Source organism: Rhynchophorus ferrugineus, unplaced genomic scaffold, assembly GCF_030347505.1.
Source record: "Rhynchophorus ferrugineus isolate W39M unplaced genomic scaffold, kcgeb_rfMv2 rfM4, whole genome shotgun sequence".
NCBI lineage: Eukaryota > Metazoa > Arthropoda > Insecta > Coleoptera > Curculionidae > Rhynchophorus > Rhynchophorus ferrugineus.
Window position 1 is genome coordinate 1,717,442 of NW_027472583.1, and position 25,269 is coordinate 1,742,710.

A 25,269-nucleotide genomic window follows, 5' to 3' on the forward strand; every position below is an offset into this window, starting at 1 on the left:
GGTGTCTCCGAATGGAGCCAAATTCGCACATGGTCGACATTATTTCGATTCCAGTGTGCATCACCGTTATGGTTTGACAATTTTTTATTGTTTTCATATATTTTAACTTATAATTTTTTACCCTCTTTAATTGCACCTATATCTGTTATTTATCTTTAGTACTAAATCTGATTTATAAAGCTTTCAGTTTAAAGGAAGTGTTAAAATTTTGAAATTATATTATATCGTATAATAAAAATAGAATATAGTTCAAGTAATGAGTTAGTGACACTAAAATACACACATGCCATCATGAATTGAATGAATATACTTCATTCATTTCAATGGATGGATTGGATTTCAGAAAAATATCGGACATTACAGCAATAAGGAGTTGAACAAAAAGGATTTAACTATAATGATACATCATGGTGTAAAGCTGGATTCCCATCATTTGCTTGTTATGTTTTACACCAAAAATGGTGATAAAGCTTATTTTGGATATCCGATTATTGATAGCAATAATCTATAGGCTAATCTATAGTCTTAGTTTCATTAATCTTTGTTTTGATGACATTGTTTTTCAAAGCTTGATCTTGTATTGCAACTAATTTACAACTGGAGCATTCTTTTCAGTCTGTTTTAGCATTATGTATTATGAAGACCCAATCTTATCTTGCATTTTGTCATTTTAAAGTTTAAAACGCATAACGTTTTCAAATTAATTACTAGCGAAAATATACATTAACAAGTTTTGAGTAAAAATCCCTATGTTTGGAGCTTATCTTATCTCCTCTTGTCAGAGGATAATAATTAAAAACCAATTGATTTCTGCTGATTTGTTTCCAACATAGGTAGACACTTCAAAGTGCCTGTGCTTAACAGACGCAGCTTGTTATTGTTTACTGCATATTGAGGGGTGTGTTATTATATTTATAAATAAAGTGAAGACTTATTGACAGGTTTTTTTTCCTTACAGCTATGTCGACAGAAGAAGGGTACAGTGATGATGCCATTCAAGGTGTTCTGAATGATACTGGTGAGTACACTACTCTTTTAAACTCAAAATTTAACAATTAATTGTAGAAGAGCAGAGAAAATGTCTGTTACCAACTCCTTCACCATAATATCAGAATGCTATTATAAAGTTATTGAAATTTAACATATTTAAATTTTTTCTATAAGTTTTACAACAATATTTTTACGATTAACTATACAAATGGTAATAAAAAGTATTTTATTTTCTAGATTATTTTAATTATTTTGTGAAGGTTGCAAGTATCATAAAATATATTTCAAAACACATATTTTTTATTCCTTCACCATTTTTTCACTATTTATTTTAAATTTGATTTTGAGTGTTCAATAATATTTTTGTATTTAAATATTAAATATACTATTTTTAAACTTACTTCACCATAATAACACGATCATATAATATAATTTTAATAATTATTTGAATGCGGTTATGAAAACCATTTGAATTTAATATATTTAATTTTTTTTGGAAGATTTCCAATAATATTTATACCATTAACACATTAAAAACTATTACTGAAAACGCAAGTATTTTATATTCTTTATTATATTAATGGTTTTATGAAGGTTACATGTTTCCTAAAATATATTTCAAAAGGTTCATTTAAATATACTTCACCATTTCTTTATAATTTTTTTTTCTATATAAGAAACAACTGTAATTAAAACAGAGCATCTAATATATGTTTCAAAATATATGTTACAATGATACAAAACGCCTTCGCCATTCCATCATTATAAATGGTTATCATAATTATTACTGATAACGTTCCTCCACCATTTTGTCGTAATTTAATAACGAATATTTCTTCTGGAACTAGTTAGTTGTTAGTAATTATTCTAATAGCTCTAGACTATTAATTAGATCTTTACTTGTATTTCTGGTTTATTATGTCATTCAACATTTCACCTACATTAATTTATGTTAAGTCAATATAGTTATTTCTTGTCTATTGTTTTAAATCTTATTTCATATTTTTCAAATAATATTTGGTATAATTGTTGATAAAAGTTTTCTTAACGATTCCCTATAAAATAATATTATCAAATAATGATAGTGCGGATTACAAATGCCGTTGAAAATTATTTTTATTTGTCCCGCCATCTACTACAGAACATTATAAGTTGTATTGCTAATGATTGTTACCAGTGGCCGCCGAGAGATGGCAGCAGGTTTATACATTTTTAAATTTGATGCTTTTTATTTTATCCTTACATGAATTTATTCAAATATGTTGTCCTTTATATCAAGCATATAGCTTTATATCAAGTATATTGGCAGATACTCATTTTGAGCATCAAACGGAGTAATATTAGCGAGAACCGATAATCTCTGTTTAGTATTCAGATTATACTCACAGGATGTTGATGAATTTGTGGTTAGAATTTTTTGGAATTATAAATATTAATTAAACAATTTTATTGTTAAAATCATAGGAACTACATACAACTGATATAAGTTAAAATATGATAATTTGAGTATTAATTGGAATTAAAAAGATTAAATATAAACAAGTTGTACTAATACCTAGTTAAAAAGTTATTGTATGGAGTTCGTATTCTGTTTTAATTTAACGAACGAAGCTGCTTATTTAGGTTGTTTCAAGATTATTGTTTGTAGCCTTTGTTTTTTCGTCTTGAATTCTCCATCCTAATTTGTTCTCTTCATCATCTGTGTACAATTAGCGATTGGATGATGTACGATTTTATTTGTTGTTACATGTTTTGAGCTGTTGTTCGTTTTATTGATCATATTTTTCGAAGAACAAAGTGTTTTTGACGCCTCGAGCAACTGAAAACAGATTTTTTGCTGGTGTCTGTCCAAATGGCGAATACCGACATGTCTAGCCAAAATTTCAGACCGTTTCTAATGATGATTTTGGCAAACAATTCGGCTACGCAATAATTTCTGTAATAGATGATGTATCTGATTTATTTTTATGTGGCTTTTTTTCCGATAGGAATCGATATGCGTGCTTATTATAAAACGACATTACTCATCAATATATGATAATTAGCTTTAGTCGGCATAAGTAATCTATGATATATATGTTTAGGAGTCCTCCTACAATTCTTCATAATAACACAGCACATAACTTACTAAGTCTCATACTTGACGTATAGGTGATCTCACATCCAATCTTACTAAAGATAATCTAATACTCTTAACCCTCAAAAGGTAAGCGTCATAACTTTATTACAATCTGCGTTTTACTTTAAATATTACACTGATTTTTGTGGAACAACTTTTAATGAATAATACACCGTGCCAAAAGTCGATGAAAAAGAATCTTCATCCACCGTGTAGTCCAGATCTGGCTCCTAGCGGTTACTGACTTTTTGCAGATTCTTATAATCATAAAAATTCGCTAAAATGTTTGCCTTTCTCTTTTTTTATTCCCATTTTGGTCCAAAAGTCTCAAATTAATGAAAATTACAGTGATTATAAAGAATTTTAAGTTGAATGGTGTGGTAGTAAAATAATTTTTTATACTATTTTCTTTATAGTTATTCAACTAAAAATGTATTTTCCAAAAATATGTGGATTTTTATTTATTTCGTTTCTTTCACGTCAAACTATATATGATATGATTTTGAGAGTGTTATCTTTATCTTAGCGCTGAAAGAACTTGGCAATTTTTCCAGATATACAGTCGCGAAAATTTGCGATGTTTGATAATTTTTAAGTTGTTTACTGTAATTTCTGTTTAAATTATCACTGGTTAATGAAAATTACAAAGGTTATAAACAATCTTATGTTGAATGTATGAAGTGGTAGCAAAATAAAATAATAAAAATAATAATAAATTTTATAGAACCTTTAGTTTTTGAGCTATACAAAGAAAGATATATTTTCCAAAAACATGTAGGTTTTTGATTATGTCACATGTCTTAAAATGTATAAATCCTTAAGCAATCGACATTTAACATCGACTATTGTTTATTCTACTCCAAAAAACCTATAGTTTGATAATTTTATCTTTGTCCAAGTGATAAAATAAATTGCCAATTTTTCCATATAGTCGTGAAAATTTGCGATTTTTAACGTTTTCTATTTTTTTACTGCAATTTTTAACATATACAATAATGCCAGGTTTATTTTTTACCATTACGAAGTTTTTTGCTGTCATTTTCGTTCTAATAATCTCAGGTTAGTGAATATTGCAAGAGTTACAGAGAATTTTATGTTGAATCAAGTGATGGTAAAATTATTTTGATGCAACTTTTAGATTTTATGTTATACATTTTTTTTTTATTACTCTTCGTGAGTCCACAATCTGCCCTATTGGCAATAAGTATTTCTTATGTCTATATTATATGTACATGGCATGTAGAAAATCACTTCATTAAGCAATCTTCTGTATAAAATATTATCTTAATTAATTAGTCTTATTCTAATGCTTATTCTAAACTCTACATATGTCCAGTAATCAGATCAGGTGGTTTTAAACGTTTTAGTCTACGCACTTCACTATCACGTCGCATATTTAGCTGATTAGCGAGTACATTGGGATGCACTGACACTCTTTCGAAGTACTTCACACAAACACGTTGGATTACACTCCTTATAATGTTATACAATGAAAAGTGTATTTTCCAAAAATATGTAGATTTCAGTTTATGTCGTATATCTTAAAAATTATTATTTTTAGAGTAATTTAACATTGATTTTTGTTTCTTTCGTCCCAAAATACATATATTTTGAGAATTTTGCTTTTATCCGAGAGATGAAAAAAATCCACACTTTTTCCATGTATGTAGTCGTGAAAATTTGAGATTTTTTACTATTTTGAAGTTTTTTGCTCTCATTTTCGTTCTAATAATCTCAGGTTAGTGAAAACTGCAGGAGTTATAGAGAATTTTATGTTGAATCAAGTGATGGTAAAATTATTTTGATGCAACTTTTAGATTTTATGTTATACAATGAAAAGTGTATTTTCCAAAAATATGTAGATTTCAGTTTATGTCGTATATCTTAAAAATTATTATTTTTAGAGTAATTTAACATTGAGTTTTGTTTCTTTCATCCCAAAATACATATATTTTGAGAATTTTGCTTTTATCCGAGAGATGAAAAAAATCCACACTTTTTCCATATATGTAGTCGTGAAAATTTGCGATTTTTTACCATTACGAAGTTTTTTGCTGTCATTTTCGTTCTAATAATCTCAGATTAGTGAAAATTGCAGGAGTTATAGAGAATTTTATGTTGAATCAAGTGGTGATAAAATTATTTTGATGCAACATTCAGATTTTATGTTATACAATGAAAAGTGTATTTTCCAAAAATATGTAGATTTCAGTTTATGTCGTATATCTTAAAAATTATTAATTTTAGAGTAATTTAACATTGATTTTTGTTTCTTTCATCCCAAAATACATATATTTTGAGAATTTTGCTTTTATCCGAGAGATGAAAAAAATCCACACTTTTTCCATGTATGTGAAAATTTGCGATTTTTTACCATTTTGAAGTTTTTTGCTGTCATTTTCGTTCTAATAATCTCAGGTTAGTGAAAATTGCAGGAGTTATAGAGAATTTTATGTTGAATCAAGTGGTGATAAAATTATTTTGATGCAACATTCAGATTTTATATTATACAATGAAAAGTGTATTTTCCAAAAATATGTAGATTTCAGTTTATGGTCGTATATCTTAAAAATTATTATTTTTAGAGTAATTTAACATTGATTTTTGTTTCTTTCATCCCAAAATACATATATTTTGAGAATTTTGCTTTTACCCGAGAGATGAAAAAAATCCACACTTTTTCCATGTATGTAGTCGTGAAAATTTGCGATTTTTTACCATTTTGAAGTTTTTTGCTGTCATTTTCGTTCTAATAATCTCAGGTTAGTGAAAATTGCAGGAGTTATAGAGAATTTTATGTTAAATCAAGTGATGGTAAAATTATTTTGATGCAACCTCTAGATTTTATGTTATACAATGAAAAGTGTATTTTCCAAAAATATGTAGATTTCAGTTTATGTCGTATGTCTTAAAAATTAATATTTTTAGAGTAATTTAACATTGATTTTTGTTTCTTTCATCCCAAAATACATATATTTTGAGAATTTTGCTTTTATCCGAGAGATGAAAAAAATCCACATTTTTCCATGTGAAAATTTGCAATTTTTTACCATTTTGAAGTTTTTTGCTGTCATTTTCGTTCTAATAATCTCAGGTTAATGAAAATTGCAGGAGTTATAGAGAATTTTATGTTGAATCAAGTGATGGTAAAATTATTTTGATGCAACCTTTAGATTTTATGTTATACAATGAAAAGTGTATTTTCCAAAAATATGTAGATTTCAGTTTATGTCGTATATCTTAAAAATTATTATTTTTAGAGTAATTTAACATTGATTTTTGTTTCTTTCATCCCAAAATACATATATTTTGAGAATTTTGCTTTTATCCGAGAGATGAAAAAAATCCACACTTTTTCTATGTATGTAGTCGTGAAAATTTGCGATTTTTTACCATTTTGAAGTTTTTTGCTGTCATTTTCGTTCTAATAATCTCAGGTTAATGAAAATTGCAGGAGTTATAGAGAATTTTATGTTGAATCAAGTGATGGTAAAATTATTTTGATGCAACCTCTAGATTTTATGTTATACAATGAAAAGTGTATTTTCCAAAAATATGTAGATTTCAGTTTATGTCGTATGTCTTAAAAATTATTATTTTTAGAGTAATTTAACATTGATTTATGTTTCTTTCATCCAAAAATACATATATTTTGAGAATTTTGCTTTTATCCGAGAGATGAAAAAAATCCACACTTTTTCCATGTATGTAGTCGTGAAAATTTGCGATTTTTTACCATTTCGAAGTTTTTTGCTGTCATTTTCGTTCTAATAATCTCAGGTTAGTGAAAATTGCAGGAGTTATAGAGAATTTTATGTTGAATCAAGTGATGGTGAAATTATTTTGATGCAACCTTTCGATTTTATATTATACAATGAAAAGTGTATTTTCCAAAAATATGTAGATTTCAGTTTATGGTCGTATATCTTAAAAATTATTAATTTTAGAGTAATTTAACATGGATTTTTGTTTCTTTCATCCCAATATACATATATTTTGAGAATTTTGCTTTTATCCGAGAGATGAAAAAAATCCACACTTTTTCTATGTATGTAGTCGTGAAAATTTGCGATTTTTTACCATTTTGAAGTTTTTGCTGTCATTTTCGTTCTAATAATCTCAGGTTAATGAAAATTGCAGGAGTTATAGAGAATTTTATGTTGAATCAAGTGGTGATAAAATTATTTTGATGCAACATTCAGATTTTATATTATACAATGAAAAGTGTATTTTCCAAAAATATGTAGATTTCAGTTTATGGTCGTATATCTTAAAAATTATTAATTTTAGAGTAATTTAACATTGATTTTTGTTTCTTTCATCCCAAAATACATATATTTTGAGAATTTTGCTTTTATCCGAGAGATGAAAAAAATCCACACTTTTTCTATGTATGTAGTCGTGAAAATTTGCGATTTTTTACCATTTTGAAGTTTTTTGCTGTCATTTTCGTTCTAATAATCTCAGGTTAATGAAAATTGCAGGAGTTATAGAGAGTTTTATGTTGAATCAAGTGATGGTAAAATTATTTTGATGCAACCTCTAGATTTTATGTTATACAATGAAAAGTGTATTTTCCAAAAATATGTAGATTTCAGTTTATGTCGTATGTCTTAAAAATTATTATTTTTAGAGTAATTTAACATTGATTTTTGTTTCTTTCATCCCAATATACATATATTTTGAGAATTTTGCTTTTATCCGAGAGATGAAAAAAATCCACACTTTTTCTATGTATGTAGTCGTGAAAATTTGCGATTTTTTACCATTTTGAAGTTTTTGCTGTCATTTTCGTTCTAATAATCTCAGGTTAATGAAAATTGCAGGAGTTATAGAGAATTTTATGTTGAATCAAGTGATGATAAAATTATTTTGATGCAACATTCAGATTTTATATTATACAATGAAAAGTGTATTTTCCAAAAATATGTAGATTTCAGTTTATGGTCGTATATCTTAAAAATTATTAATTTTAGAGTAATTTAACATGGATTTTTGTTTCTTTCATCCCAAAATACATACATTTTGAGAATTTTGCTTTTATCCGAGAGATGAAAAGAATCGATACTTTTTCCATGTATGTGAAAATTTGCGATTTTTTACCATTTTGAAGTTTTTTGCTGTCATTTTCGTTCTAATAATCTCAGATTAGTGAAAATTGCAGGAGTTATAGAGAATTTTATGTTGAATCAAGTGGTGATAAAATTATTTTGATGCAACATTCAGATTTTATATTATACAATGAAAAGTGTATTTTCCAAAAATATGTAGATTTCAGTTTATGTCGTATATCTTGAAAATTATTAATTTTAGAGTAATTTAACAGGGCTTTTTGTTTCTTTCATCTCAAAATACATATATTTTGAGAATTTTACTTTTATCCGAGAGATGAAAAGAATCGATACTTTTTCCATGTATGTGAAAATTTGCGATTTTTTACCATTTTCAAGTTTTTTGCTCTCATTTTCGTTCTAATTATCTCAGGTTTATGCAAATTATACAGATTATAAAGAATTTTATGTAGAATCAAGTGGTAATAAAATAATTTTTATACAACCTTTAGCTATACAATTTACTAAGTTGTTACTTTAAGTTATACAATGAAAACTGAATTTTCCAAAAGTATGAGGATACACTTGAATTCTTAAAAAATATAAATCCTGAAGCAATTAAGAATGTTATTTCGTCTTTAGTTCGACCCAAAATACATGTATTTACGAATTATTTATGAAGTGTACGAATTATATTAACGAATGGATAGGATAATGGCTCTAATGTCCTACATTAATTCGAGAACATGAAGAACGAAACCATATGAAATGAAAACCGTCTATTAGCTTAATAGAAAACGAATGTTAATGACTGTTAGCCCGTTTATTAACCCAATAAAACGAATTGTGTGAGCATCTCGAAATTGGAACATTATCATTTTGAACTTCACGACAATCTTCTCGTCCGTCCTGATGCCCTTTCCCCGATCGCCACCGCGCCAGTCTTTACCCCACACATATGCACGCCAACTTTTTTTATTGTATAATCAATTTCAATAGTGAAATTTACAGCGGTTTAATCGACATCAATTGACATTTCGAGCTGCCGTACTTGACCTCCACGAAACAATTTCTACAATAGATCTGCGATATTATCCATTCTAATAAAATTTTAGAAAATAATATTTTAACAATATACGTATCATATATTTATATGCCCGTTTGGGGTTATTAACAAGCGTTCAACAATTGACCAGGTTCACAGAATAACAGATGTTATTGAAAAAAACCTACGAAACTATAAAAGTATGCTCAGCCATATTTTTAGATGTAGCACAAGCCTTCAATAAGGCATGGAGGGCCTTGTTCATGAAGTACAGAAAATATTACCAAAACAACACACGGAACTACTAAAATCGTACATTACAGCCAGAATGTTTTGAGTTAAACAAGAAGAAGCTTACTCTACAGTAAAAGAAGCTAAAGCAGGTGTACCACAAGGAAGTGGAGTATTGAGGGAGAATATTGCGATGGCTACATTTGCTGATGATACTGCGATTATAGCTGTTGGAGACAATAGTGAAGAAGCCACACGAACATTATAACAGGCAAGTGACAATATAGTGACCTTGGAAAATAAAAATTAACGAAAGTAAAGCTGTACATGTGCAGTTCACCTTACAAGCACCAATAGCATTAAATAATACTCTTTCCATATAGGATTAACGCTAAATATCTCGGAATGAATCTTGATGCCAAACTTCGCTGGAAGGAACATATAAAGAAGAAAAGCAAAGAACTGGAATTAAAATGTAGGAAAATATATGGACTAATTGGAAAAAAATCACAATTATCAGTACATAATAAATTGCTATTATATAAGAAAATACTGAAACCTATATGGACATACGGAGTTTATTTATGGGGTCGATGGGTTCTCGTAGTTATGTACCTAGATATAGGTTATCATAAAGATAAATTGTAGGTTAGTCGGGAACGACTAGTAACAATGCAATAATTAAATACTAAAAAAACATTTATATATGTTCATTTGGTCAAGATTAGATAGATGTGCTGACAAAATTAGGCGAAAAATCTACTGAATTATTAGTCGAATGTACAATAGAGTATAGAAAGAGAAACAAATTCTCCAAGACTGATAAATAATACTTATTGGTTCGGATACATAAAATAAGGAGAAAAAAGAGACTATGTTATAATTATAGATGGATTACTTTGCTATGCACAACCATAAAGATTCACGAGAAAATTACAGAAGAGAGAGAGAGAGAAGCTAACACACTTACATCACTATGTGGTATAAAAAGTAAAAGTGTACAATTTGATAAGGAGCACTCTAAGCCACGCAAATATTCTGCTAGAATAGACCTGAAGTCTTCTGGGATGGTCTCTAAGTTGGGTACTATAAAAGGCTATCAGCCCTTCTAGAGAGGCTCTTTAGATCCTTTGAAGATAGAAGATAGAAACTTCCATCGTGAACGTTCATTAGTTCTTTGTTATGTTGTCTTGTTCGTTCTTTAAATTAATTATTGTAGTTTTTCGTAGTTTTATTACTCTTATAGTTTTATTTCTTTTGGCCTTTCTATTTTCTCTCTTGTTTTCTGCTCATTTCCTTTCATCTACGTTTTCCTATATTTTTCTATTATTCTTTGTTTCTCGATCATTCTTCATTATCAATGATCAATTTCTTACCTAGAATCATTGTTCACTTCCGCTATTTTTTGGTTTGAACAGATAGCTTGTTAGTTATTTTCTCAGCTCTCTTCCTTTTCTATCTAGATATTCCTTAGTTTTTATAAATAATTTCTCATCTGAGAATAACTGAGATCCTTTTTATTTTTTTACTTAGCACTTAATTTTATAACAAGCGGCATGGTTGGTCGTTTTATATTAGTTTTAATTTGCTAAAAAAATAATAAATCGAAGTATTGAAGATATTATGCTTGTTCAAAATTAAACAGCTATATTGTTTACTCGAAATATAGCTCTAACTATTCTAATAATCGAAAAGATTGATATATTAATCAACAATCAAGTCTATTTTGACTTAGAAAGGCAAATATAGGTTTACACTCAGTCCCAAGTCAGTAATTCAACGATGCAGAAACAAATATCTTCGATTAATTACCATTGCTTATTGCTGTGAAGAGCTATGATCAGCTATGAGCTTGTTCTGATCTTAAAATCTAATGAATCCATGAAATGACGCAAGATTTCGTCGTAAAACATGAAATAAGGTTACTAAATCACAGCAATGTGGAAGCAATAAAGTCATTAGATAATGCTTAGGGAAACAGTAGATTGAACCGAAATAAACCACACAAATTTGTATAAGGTGCATAAGTGTTACTCATGGTTTAAGTTTAAGTTAGTCTAATTGAATTTAAATTTGGGAAATACGGGTAATATAAGCGTATTTAATAAAATATAGAGAGAATAATTCAGTTATATACAGGAAACACGTAGTGAAGAAGATAATGAAAAAACTGTGTCTTATCAAAAAGTGAATTAATCTCTCTATTTTGAATAATTATAACTGAACCTTTGTATCATAAGCAAAACGTTGTATATATAATTAGAACGTTAGAATTATGCAACATACGACATACCATTTAATTAATTGTAGTTTTTTTGTGACGAAAATATAAATGTGTGTTATTAAGTTACTTAGATATCAATCACAATTCTAACAATAAAAAACATTTTTAAATGCAGTTGTTCATTTGCTTTTTGCAAGGTAACGGTCTAAGGTTGGACAAATTACCTTGCATCATGGTTTTTATACGTTGCTAAGGCACATTTCTATATTTATATTGTCAATTTACGTTAGATGGCTTGAATTTTTTTTATGAAAACTTCAAAATGGAAATATCTTTTATAAATATTGATTTAATATTTATCGGACTGTATGTGTATATGAACGTATATGAATCCATTTGGTGTTGATGCCTTGGTATTTAAAACATAAAAACACATTGTCACACACTAAATGTCATTTGAGTTTGTAAAATTATTAGGTTGATTACTCGATAGTTCCATAACCTACTATAATAAATCAATGAAAATTCCTATATTAAAAAGAATAATCTGTATATGTCCAATATAATAAAACTATAAATCCTAAAACAATTTAAGTTAGATTTTCAATTCTTTCTCTCCTAAATACATATGTTTTGAGAGTTTGTAGTTTGATTCAAGAGGTAAAAATATTTTGCCACTTTTTCCATATTTAAGTAGTGAATTTTTAACTTTTTCAAACATTTTACTATCATTTCTATTCTAATAATTACAAGTTAGTGGAAAATATAAGGACCATGATGATAAAAAATAAAAATGATATACCCTAAAATAATTTAACATGGCTTTTCGTTTTTTTTCGCCTCAGAGTACATATATTTTGAGAGGCTTTTTGAAGGTTTGGCATTTTTTTCGTGAATATAGCCATGAAAATTTAGGATTTTTGGAGGTTTTCACGCTTTTTGTTGTTATTTCCGCTTGAATGATGGCAAATTAATGAAAATTACGCGGGTTATAAAAAATTTTATGTTGAATCCAGTGGTGACATAACAATTTTTATACAACTTTTGTTTTTAAACTATACAATGTAAAGTGTGTTTTCAAAAAGTGAATGGGTTTTTGTTGCATATCTTAAAAACCAAAATATATATAAATAACTTCATCGAGCAGGTGAAGAAAATAAGGCACTTATTCGATACAGAGCATCCACAATTTTTGCCATGTGGAATCATCTGATAACACAATTATTAGGGCAAACGACATGTCTGCCTAGGGCAGCAGAAAAGTACAAGTGGGAGCCAACAAAATCCATTTTGACTAAAGATTGGAAAATTCAACTTAATATCTCCAAATGGATACCCGATTCCTCAAGCAGAATCAGCTAAATACCTCGGCACACATCTTGATGGTAGATTAAATTGAAAACATCATGAAACACATTAGAACCAAAATAAAACAACTAGACTGGTTAATCGGGCAATCATAAAGCCAATTTGGACTCATGGGGTGCAAATATGCAACTAAAAAATTTAAATCAACTACTCATCCAACGCTGCCAAAAGAAGATTCTTCGATTAATTATCAATGCATATCGCTACGTAATCAACGAATAACTGCACGATGACCTGGAAATCAAATGGATTTGTTATCCTAGATTTCGCATTAAAACACGAAGGAAGATTATTAAATCATGCTAACGTGGAAGCAATACAACTACTGGACAACGCACAGGAAACCAGTAAAGTGTATACATTTAGTGTAAACTATAGCTTAAGTTATTATAAATTTATAAATGAGGAATACATATTGATTTATTTATCTCGCACTGGTCTTCAAAGCAAAAAATCGCAAAATTTTCACGACTGGAAAAAGTGCCAAAATGTTTTATCTCTTGGATAATAATAAAACTCTCAAAATATATGTATTTTGAGGGGAAATAAACGAAAATCCATGTTAAATACTCCATGGGCGTATAGATCTTAAGATACATAACATAAACAGAAATCAACTAATTTCTTGAAAATACACTTTTCATTGCATAACTTATAAACTAAGAACGATCTACGAATTATTATACCACCATTCGATTGGGCGTTAAATTTTGTATAATCCCCGTAATTCTCATCAGCATGCGATTATTTCAACGCAAATGACAGCAAAATGTTTGAAAATGGCAAAAATCGCAAATTTTCACGACTATATACATGGAAAAAGTGCCAAAATGTTTTATCTCTTGGATAATGATAAAACTCTCAAAATATATGTATTTTGGGGGGAAACAAACGAAAATCCATGTTAAATACTCTATGGAGGTATAGATCTTAAGATATATAACATAAATAGAAATCAACTAATTTCTTGAAAATACACTTTTCACTGCATAACTTATAAACTAAGAACGATCTACGAATTATTATACCACCATTCGATTGGGCGTTAAATTGTGTATAATCCCCGTAATTTTCATCAACATGTGATTATTTCAATGCAAATGACAGCAAAATGCTTGAAAATGGCAAAAATCGCAAATTTTCACGACTATATACATGGAAAAAGTGCCAAAATGTTTTACTTCTTGAATAATAATAAAACTCTCAAAATATATGTATTTTGAGGGGAAATAAACGAAAATCCATGTTAAATACTCCATGGGCGTATAGATCTTAAGATACATAACATAAACAGAAATCAACTAATTTCTTGAAAATACACTTTTCATTGCATAACTTATAAACTAAGAACGATCTACGAATTATTATACCACCATTCGATTGGGCGTTAAATTTTGTATAATCCCCGTAATTCTCATCAGCATGCGATTATTTCAACGCAAATGACAGCAAAATGTTTGAAAATGGCAAAAATCGCAAATTTTCACGACTATATACATGGAAAAAGTGCCAAAATGTTTTACCTCTTGGATAATGATATAACTCTCAAAATATATGTATTTTGAGGGGAAATAAACGAAAATCCATGTTAAATACTCTATGGAGGTATAGATCTTAAGATATATAACATAAATAGAAATCAACTAATTTCTTGAAAATACACTTTTCACTGCATAACTTATAAACTAAGAACGATCTACGAATTATTATACCACCATTCGATTGGGCGTTAAATTGTGTATAATCCCCGTAATTTTCATCAACATGTGATTATTTCAATGCAAATGACAGCAAAATGCTTGAAAATGGCAAAAATCGCAAATTTTCACGACTATATACATGGAAAAAGTGCCAAAATGTTTTATCTCTTGGATAATGATAAAACTCTCAAAATATATGTATTTTGAGGGGAAATAAACGAAAATCCATGTTAAATACTCTATGGAGGTATAGATCTTAAGATATATAACATAAACAGAAATCAACTAATTTCTTGAAAATACACTTTTCATTGTATAACTTATAAACTAAGAACGATCCACGTTCTTAGTTTATCACGTGGTCTTGCTTGTAAATTAATCCAAGTACAAATGAAATGAGGTAATAAATTAATTTATAATTAAGATTGTAGTAAGCATATATAATAAAGATGTTATCAAAAAAAATGTAGAATCATTTTAAAAGTAGAAGTTGCCCCTTCAATTCAACAGAAACACAGACTGTATAGTGCGAAACTGATGATTAGAAAAGATAATTGTAATATGCAATGGGCACAATTCAGGTGAGCTTATAGAAAGAACATGAGAATAAACAGTTTCTAGGAATTAAAAAAAAAAATAGAGTTTTTATTTTATTTTTTATTTAATTTAAACGTTCATAATTTGGAACCAAAAAAAACAACTAGAATCTATTGAAGGTTTTAACACCTTATTTTCCAGTTTGTTGTTAGTAAACCTCTAATAGAAATACACACTCATTGATCAATATGTATAAAGGAGAGAGTAATAGACCAATAATAAACAAAAACACTCGCGATGGCTATATATTGAGGGCAAGTTACTTTCCGTAAACAATTAATTAAGACTAGAAATTAACTAATAAAACTAGTTATTACTCTAAGGAAACCTTTAATTAAAAACACGTCGCTTTAGCTGTAGCGATATTGAATTAAGCCGATAAATCATTCCATATTGTTTGTCATTTTCTTGTGATAGAAGTTTCCCAATATTTGTTTACACTAACCTTGTTTTCGATTTCGCTAACTCGGTCCGAATTAAAATATATCTATTTTGAATGAAATCTGGCCAATATTATATTTTTATAGCAGTTAATTTTAACTGTAAAATTGCTAAGAGTATTTATAAAAAATCGAAAAGTTAAATAGAGTATTATTATTTATAATTATTTCAACTTAACATCAACATTGTTTCTTTGAACAAAGTTTTTAGGGAACTTGGCGATCGGCCTCAACTGTTTTAGCTTCGGATTATGTCAGTCTTCTATTTTTTAGATTGTTTTCTTTGATTTGGATCCATGTTGTTTTTGGGGCCGATTATACCACCCAAATGGTTGATCTCATGATAGAAGTCAGCGAAGAATTGTAGTCAGCCGCTCTAGCTGCTTACAGATTATGGAGTGTAATAGTGTTTAAGATGATTTGGTTTTTCACATTTTTATTTGTAATAAATTATTTATAGCGGCAGTGTGGTAATTAAACATAACGTAAAAATGACTCGCTACTTTCAGCTCAGTATAAATATCATTTTGCTTTACTCTGAATTTTTTTTGGTTTGATTTTCATAGATGTGGGACTGTAATATTTGGGTATATAACATCACGATAATGAATACTCTCTATGTAATAGTGAGCTCTATGTAACCAGTATTAATTGTTATAAAAATAGGGAACCAGGAACTCTTTGAGTTCTGTATATAGCCTACCAAATTTGAAAAAACTTGCTATAACTTTTACTGTTCCTTCCATCTGATTGAAATCTAAAAAGCCTGCAGCTATAAAATATTGTTGCTAACTGATGGAGTTTGACCTAATTAATTACTAACAGTTTGTATTAACATAACTTTAAGTACAGTTAGGATTTAATGTCGCCTGATTTTTTTTCAAGTTTATTTGATGATCCTGATGTTTTAGAAAATGGCTGTAAAATGTGCATAGCAATATTTAAAAAAAGCAATTTTCTAAATCTAATTATACATGACAAATTATTATGTATTATATGTATTGTATGAAATTTCCTATTCATTTTGTTGTATATAATTAATTTACTTTACTTTGGACTCATTTATACATACAATTTCTATATTTAGCAGTTGAATTCTAGTTGTAAAAAAGTATAGAAGACATGTTATGAATGATGATGTAATATTTACTCATATTATCAGCCAGACTATTTTAAAAATTTAATAGTTATAAATATCTTGGTGATAGCGAGGCAATAAGCAGTGTCACCTGTTAAAATAAGCCTTTTATTCATTGATAGTATAGTAAGTGATATTTTTAAATATATGTATCATGTAGGTTTTTGCAAGAAAAGGTGCTGTACAAAAATAAATTTGACCACTTTAGAATAGAAAGATTTTTGAAAGCAGTAAATTTATAGGCGTTTTGGTTAACTTTCACTAAAGTGTTCGAACAGGTTCGTCTTCACATTTACATTTCTTCTACTTTCTAGCTAAAATTTGAACAGTGGCAAGTTAGATTTGTAATCATTAAATGATATATATATATATATATATATATATATATATATATATATATATATATATATATATTCTAAGAACACTATCTAATGTGGCAATTGTTATGCTCAAAAAATATAAAGAATTTGAAAACATCGTCGAGTTCTTGGTGGTGATTGAGAAGGCTGGTTCAAGAAACCCTTCCTTGAAGGGAAAGACAGCTAGGAACTTCTCCTGCCGAAGAAACACGTGCCTTACGGACTGTTAAGGAATGCTTGAAAATTCGACGATCTCGGGCCTTCTTGATGTTTATGATTATAGCCACCATAAGAGGTCTTCTACCAAGTCTAATTTCTAATTTTCGAACCCCCATTATTCATAATACTCGACAAGGAGCCGATGGACATCCTTTTTGCTAGACACGTGTTTTCTGTTTGCTCGGTGCCTATTTTATCTTGGTCTAGTTTCACCAGACATTCGATAAAATGTGATATTTTATATTGTCTCAAGTCAATAACTCTTTTTCCATTTCACAAATGTTACAGAAAATAGTTAAATCACTACATAGTATAAAACAAAGTCGCCTTTTCAGTCCCTATATCCCTATGTGCGCTTAAATCTTTAAAACTACGCAACGGATTTTGATGCGGTTTTTTTCAATAGATAGAGTGATTCAAGAGGAAGGTTTATATGTATAATACATGCATAATATACTAAGGCAACATTGCTAATTGTAGAGGTATCTACGTGATGTCGTAAATTTACCTATTTTTTTAGGCTTATTTAGCAATTAGCAAAAACGCTGCCTAACCCTACGAGGTAGATCAAATTAATGTACTACAGTATTGTACACCATAAAAAGGTCTACAAAAAAGTCCGCGATGGTATATGTTTATCTTTTAGGGATAACCCACATTAACCATTTTTATTGTTTACTTTTTACGTGAGAAAATGGCTTATTTACGAAGCTATTTTAAGCAATACGGCATTAATCCTTATCAAATTAAGTACCTTAAATACAGTGTGCAATTAATATAGATCAATATGGTTCCTTACAGCATGTAAATTAAACAAATATTTTCGGAGATATTACAAATTTAAAATTTGCGTTTAAAAATGTGTAATGTAATAAAAATTGTATGAATTTAGATATTCTAAAGATAGCAGGAAATCTTCATAGTAGGTATAGGGGAAGAGGAATTGTTTTACTCCAAATTTAATGCGTGCAGGCCAAGGGCAGTAATGAATGAACCAAAAATACTGGATCGATTTTAATCATGTTTTCATTGAGTGACATAGGCATATATATTTTATGCCCGTGCAAAGTCGGAGCGGGCCGCTATGTTTTTATATACAACGTTCATATTTTTTCTGTAGTGTATTTAATTTAGTATCAGCATTGCACCCGTGCGAAGCCGGGGCGGGTCACTTGTGATCGGCGGGTTTAGTGATCTAATAAATTAGACCTCTAAACTATAGAAAGGAAAAATATTACAATTCTCGTAAACTTAAAATTAAACAAAATTCGATAAATAAATGTAATTACGTCTCAGCAATGTTCACAATAAAACACAGTCGCATGATTGTATTTTATTACGGAAATTGTTTTTGTATCCGAGAGACCATTTTTACATAACGTTAATTAAAACCTCGCGTCGTCCACTAAATATAACACTTGGCAGAAGGATCACTTGAAACACTTCCCCGCCCCCACCTCGCCAGACCACCCGCTCGGCCTCATATCCATGTCACACCGCTTTTCAATGCAATTTTCAGTCTCCTTGAACACTCGGCGACGTCATGTGGTATTGTCGTCATAGCTGTCGTTTGTTTTTGAAAATGTCGCAGCTCGTTTTGCCAACACAATGCGAACCCCAGAGTATTTTTAAATTACTACTTACTAATCGAGCCGAGACGAAATTAACGACAGACTGTATTGCTTTGTGTTTGGGTACAGTTTGGATTTGATGTCGTTTGAGTTTTTTTCCAGTTTATTTGATGATCCTAATTTTTTTTAACTTTATGAAAATAGCCATATATTTTACGACCAAACATTAATTTTGTCTTAAATTGTTATTACCGATGAAATGAATGAAAAATAAAGGAAAAGTTTTGTTTAATGTTTTATCAAGCCAGACATATATCTGCAATACCAAGTGGTGTACAATTTTTTTAGAATTATTATCACTCTTAGTAGTTCAACAATCTGCCCTGTAAAATATTATCCTAGTTAAAATATGCACCCATTTTGCACAGAGCTTTCTCATACCCAAATATTCGTGAATGATATGATGTATAAGTGTTCAGTTAATATCTTTAGAGTGTCTGCTATTTCATTCAATTTCAATTCATTTTGTGGATTTTTTAAATGTTTTCAGATCAGATGGTGTTAAGCGTTTTAGTCTACGCACTTCACTATCACGTTGAACCTTTAGCTAATTATCGAGTACTTTGGGTGCTCTTTTAAAGTACTTAACCCAAACATTATGAATTACACTCATTATGGGTTCTAGAGGTATGTCGCGTTGTATTACTTCATTAGAGATATAGTACGGAGCATCGACAATGGCAAGTAGCACATTGTTTTGGAACCGTTGTATGATGTCTATTATATTTGATTTGCTAGTAGTACCCTATAGCTGTATTCCATATAACCAAATAATGTTAAGTGGTAATTTATATAGCAGTACCTTATTATCTAATGATAATTTGGATATTCGCCCGATAAGCCAATACATTAACAAGTATGTGCTTTTCCCAGGTTAGGCATGGGTCTAGATCTTAGTCTAGTCTCATCTTAGGACCATTGACAATAATTGATATTCACTGGTATATTTTTCTGTATAGAGTGAATGTTACATGGGTAGATTTTGTTTCTTTTGCTTTAATACAAATACGATGTTTCCATATCCAGTATCCAGAGCACACTGCCTTGCAGAACTGGCGAATATACAATAATAATAAAATTAAGTTCATTCGTCTTGTTACCATTGTTACCATCTTGTTGTCATTTCATGGAATTTCCGGAATTATCTGGTCCATCCAAATTATATTAGAATTTTTTAAAATCATTAATTTTAAGCAACCATTACAGATCCTTTAATCCCATTATAATCTGATCTTTTTTACAGATCAATGATCATTTTTGTTCTCATTTAAACTGGTACGTGATACTTAAACTAAGCTATAAGGAGTTATATAGCTCGGTGAATGGAGGTAAAACAAAATAAAACAGTTCTTATAAAACACGCGTCTTCAACATCTGAGATAATATTTTCTGGGTATTTTGTAAGCCGTTATTATAAGATGTAAAAATCGACATGGCTCAAGATCGGTACTAGATTTTTATTCACTAATTCCCATTATAGTCTAGTAACTACACTAAAAACTACAAGTAGCACTAGCACATGAGGCTTCATTTTCTCAAGTCTTCTTACTAAGTATGCGTTGTTTAAGAGCTAAGTAGCTTCGGCGTTGAAAATTTTGATTAACTTTGGTTTGCAAACAGCATCCCTTTGAAAGCTCCAATAGATGTTTCTGGTACGGCAGTAACAGGGTGCATAAACGATATCCCTTAGTGCTTTATTCTGGAAACGACGGACTAGTTGGACGAGCCCCAGAGTGGCATCTCATGAGCCCAAACGGGTTTCAAGGTTTGCTTATATTGGAGCAGTTTGTTTTGCGTAGACAGCTTGAAATTTTTTCTAAATAGCCAATACTTTTTCTTCAGTTTGATGTTAAACCCTTTTAGTTTTTTGTTGGCATGAACTTTCTAGCACTATCTGGTTTCTACGGTCATTTCCAGATACTTAGGTCAGTCAGCGAAAGGGATCTGGGTATCATTTATTCTAATAGCTAAATGCTGCTTCTATTTATTGGTAAAATGTATGTGTAGAAACTTACTGTCGTATAACTTGATACGCCAAGTGTTAATTACATCAATGAAGGTTTGGAGTTTCTTAGCAGCTCTTTCAAAATCATTTCCTGCGGCAATAACTGATTCATATTCACCATTTGAGATATCACTGGTAGATAGAACAGATATTGCTTAATTTTAAAATATCTCTCTGATAAGTGCGAATTAATATAAGTTGATTTTTTTATAAAGTAGTCGTTGTTCAAGAGCCAATAGCTGTGTGAGAAGGCGAGATAAAATTATCGAGAAATAAAGCTCTAAGGCCATATAACACTGAAATTATATTCTTTGTTGGTACAGCAAAAATAATTGATATTGAACAACAATATTATTTTTGGTCTGACGATCTTTGGATCAAAACTGTTGTCGATTTGGGAGTATTACTCGGAGTTTTATATTTTGGTTATCGCCATTTTTGTTAACTTATTTAGCAAGCCCATTAATTAATTTCTTTTTTATTTTTTTGATTTATCCTTGTCTTTTGTTCAATTTTTTATTTATTCATTTTTGTTTATTTCAGATTCTGACGTTTCGGATCTCTCTCACCTTGGTAAGTTTTTTTTCTTTCATTTATGTTTTATTATTTTCATTATTATTTTGAAAAATACGTTCTTACAATTACATACGGCGCACAATTTTTATATAATTTTAACTCGTTTTTGTGTTATATGGTGTGCTTATTTCTAGGAAAATAATAAAACTTCTTGTTTTTTTACTAATTTATAACATTTTAGTATTTTTATATATAAAAACAAAGCCGATAATTGCGGCTGTATGGATGTATTAAAAGTTCTCTATGATCATTGGTCAGCAAAAGGGATTTACAAAGTTATTGCATACAATTTTCTTTATTTAAACTTCAAAGCACTAGTGGACTTGTGGAACAAGTATTTGGGTAATATGAAATGCTCGTAATGAACTTATCGTAGCTAATATGACAGACAAACTAAAATTTTCGCTTAGAATATGCAAAAAATTCTTACAAAAAAAAAGGACATGCATACAAAAATTAGCATATAATATTCGTATTTAATATTTTATCAAACTAAAAATTATAACATTAAAAAGCTATATTTTCTATGCCATTTTCTTATTTTTGTTATTTATAATTAAGGTTATGTTGTGACAGATTTGTGACTGATAAAAGCTGATATTAAATACGATTTCAAATTTACGTAACCCTGTGCTATTAGGAAGTTATGTTAATTATTAGAAGTTGAATGACTGTTAATGAAGAATGTTAATCTAGAGTTGCAATACTTGGACATTTATTAACATGAGAGTGAAGATTTTTTGAGCAACAGTCAGTATCTGAAGGCATCGGTGCAAATAGTCATTCCTGTAGTATCTAGATACATTTAGGATACTTCTTAGGACTTTGTTCTGATTTTTTTAAATATTATTTATATTACTTTTCATGGAACATCCTCGGAACTGGATTCCATAGGTCTTATAAATGGATTGATTTATATAATAGCAACTTATTATGTTCTTTCATCATTTAATCAATACATCACTACATAGTATAAAACAAAGTCGCCTTTTCTGTCCCTATATCCCTATGTGCGCTTAAATCTTTAAAACTACGCAACGGATTTTGATGCGGTTTTTTTCAATAGATAGAGTGATTCAAGAGGAAGGTTTATCTGTATAATACATGCATAATATACTAAGGCAACATTGCTAATTTTAGAGGTTTCTAACGTGATGTCGTAAATTAACCTATTTTTTTAGGCTTATTTAGCAATTAGCAAAAACGCTGCCTAACCCTACGAGTTAGGTCAAATTAATGTACTACAGTATTGTACACCATAAAAAGGTCTACAAAAAAGTCCGCGATGGTATATGTTTATCTTTTAGGGATAACCCACATTAACCATTTTTATTGTTTACTTTTTACGTGAGAAAATGGCTTATTTACGAAGCTATTTTAAGCAATACGGCATTAATCCTTATCGAATTAAGTACCTTAAATACAGTGTGCAATTAATATAGATCAATATGGTTCCTTACAGCATGTAAATTAAACAAATATTTTCGGAGATATTACAAATTTAAAATTTGCGTTTAAAAATGTGTAATGTAATAAAAATTGTATGAATTTAGATATTCCAAAGATAGCAGGAAATCTTCATAGTAAGTATAGGGGAAGAGGAATTGTTTTACTCCAAATTTAATGCGTGCAGGCCAAGGGCAGTAATGAATGAACCAAAAATACTGGATCGATTTTAATCACGTTTTCATTGAGTGACATAGGCATATATATTTTATGCCCGTGCAAAGTCGGAGCGGGCCGCTATGTTTTTATATACAACGTTCATATTTTTTCTGTAGTGTATTTAATTCAGTATCAGCATTGAACCCGTGCGAAGCCGGGGCGGGTCGCTAGTTATTTTATATTTGAATTTCAATTTTCGTTAATAGTGATAGTGAGTAATGAATTAAATAAAATTAAGTTAACAAACTGTTGAATTCTAAGAATATAATAAAACGTAAAACAATACAATTACAGAACCGAGATATCAGTTTAAAAAGTAAAAAATTTTAAAGATAATATAGTTGATATGATAAATAATATATAAACTGTTATAAACCATTGTGTATAAAAACACATTAAACACATTATGATTCTATAAATTTCTCTTTCTTTACATTTTATTATATCTGAAGAAAGTCAACGTATTTGTAAAAATATCTTTCATCAAAATATTCCCACAACATGTTAAAGCTAGTGGACCTTCCTAGTTCCCTCCCATTCCCTCTAGTTAGCCTCTGAAGTTAGAGTTAGAGGCGTTGTCTTCCATTACATCTATGCTAGACCACATATATCTTCAGCTACTCGGCAATAAATGATAGAAATTGACTAATAAGTTTTAACACACCCACCGTATATTCCAGACCTTGTTCTGCTAGATTATAATTTTTCCGGTCAGTGGCTTTAAAAATCACTTGGAGTGATGAACAAAAATTTAATTACCTTTTCACATCTCATTATTTTCATAGTTGGATTTCATTGTTACAAACATTTTGGTAACACTGTGCTATTAGGAAGTTATAAATATAATTTGATTATAAATCGATGAATCCAAATACTTTCTGTTTATTTAAGTTCTGTTTATTTATGCAAGCGACGAGGACGAAACGTATAGTATTATACATATTTATTATTCATATTGATAATTATATAATTAACTATTGGGATATCGTATAAGGTCTTTAAAATAAAAGGAAATTAGTTAAAAACTAAAGTAAGTATTCTTATATGAATACATTTTATAAGTAAAAAAGTTCATTTAGAAATGTTACAATGGAACGTTTAGCCCTATCAGCCATATTCATCAAACATTATCTCCTCTGATTAGTATTTGCTGGCCCATAATCTAGCTCAGTATGGGTTGATGCGTGGGTACATATATACATGGTGAATGAAGTTTATTTTTCCTTTATTTTCGCCAAAATTAACATACTAATATGCTCAAATTATATTTAATATCCAGTAAGAAAATATTTACTTTACACTCTACATATACATGCACCTAATTTCAATAAAATTAACTTAGAAATGCGAAAGTTATGTTAAAAATTTCTGTTTAAGTTATAACATGCAATCTGCTAGTGATGAGTCGTTTTTTTATAAATATAATATTGCGGGAAATTCCAATGATTTTTTAAACTGTATAATCCAAATAATGATTAAATTATAAACGTTAACTTTATGGGGTTATATAAAATATCCGCTTGCTAAAAGTTATATGATTTTTTGCGTTAAAAACATTTTATTACTTATAGTAAACACTGTAACGATTGAAATAGTTTTATAATTTTTTTTCTGAGTTAATATAGTTACGTTAGTGATTAAGTGCTTGAATAACTAGCTCAACATGATTTGTCAGTTCTTCCTTTGTTTACAAATGTTTTAAACTTGACGCGTTAAAGATTTTTTAACAGGTCACCCCATCAACTCAATCTAGATATACGGGGCATTCAATTATGGGACTCAGCTAGTAACAGCATTATTGAAATATTGGAAAGTTTACAGAGGAAGGCTTTAAGGAACTAATTAAATATTCCAAACAGTATCAGCAACAGGTATATGTAACTGGATCTCTATGGATCTGGTATGGTATTG

The 25,269-nt window shown here is 29.2% G+C and overlaps 1 protein-coding gene across 4 annotated transcripts in view; it reads left to right on the forward strand.

Annotated features, from left to right (window-relative positions):
• LOC143195929 (uncharacterized) overlaps positions 1-25,269 on the forward strand; it is a 351,357-nt gene that overhangs the window by 190,120 nt on the left and 135,968 nt on the right. For 3 of the 4 annotated variants that reach the window (XM_076403457.1, XM_076403456.1, XM_076403458.1), the window contains 2 exons: positions 959-1,018; positions 21,661-21,690. In XM_076403457.1, coding sequence (XP_076259572.1) covers positions 959-1,018; positions 21,661-21,690 — 90 coding nt within the window. Of the gene's footprint in view, positions 1-855; positions 899-958; positions 1,019-21,660; positions 21,691-25,269 lie in introns of those variants that run through there. The other variant, XM_076403459.1, reaches the window with a different exon arrangement.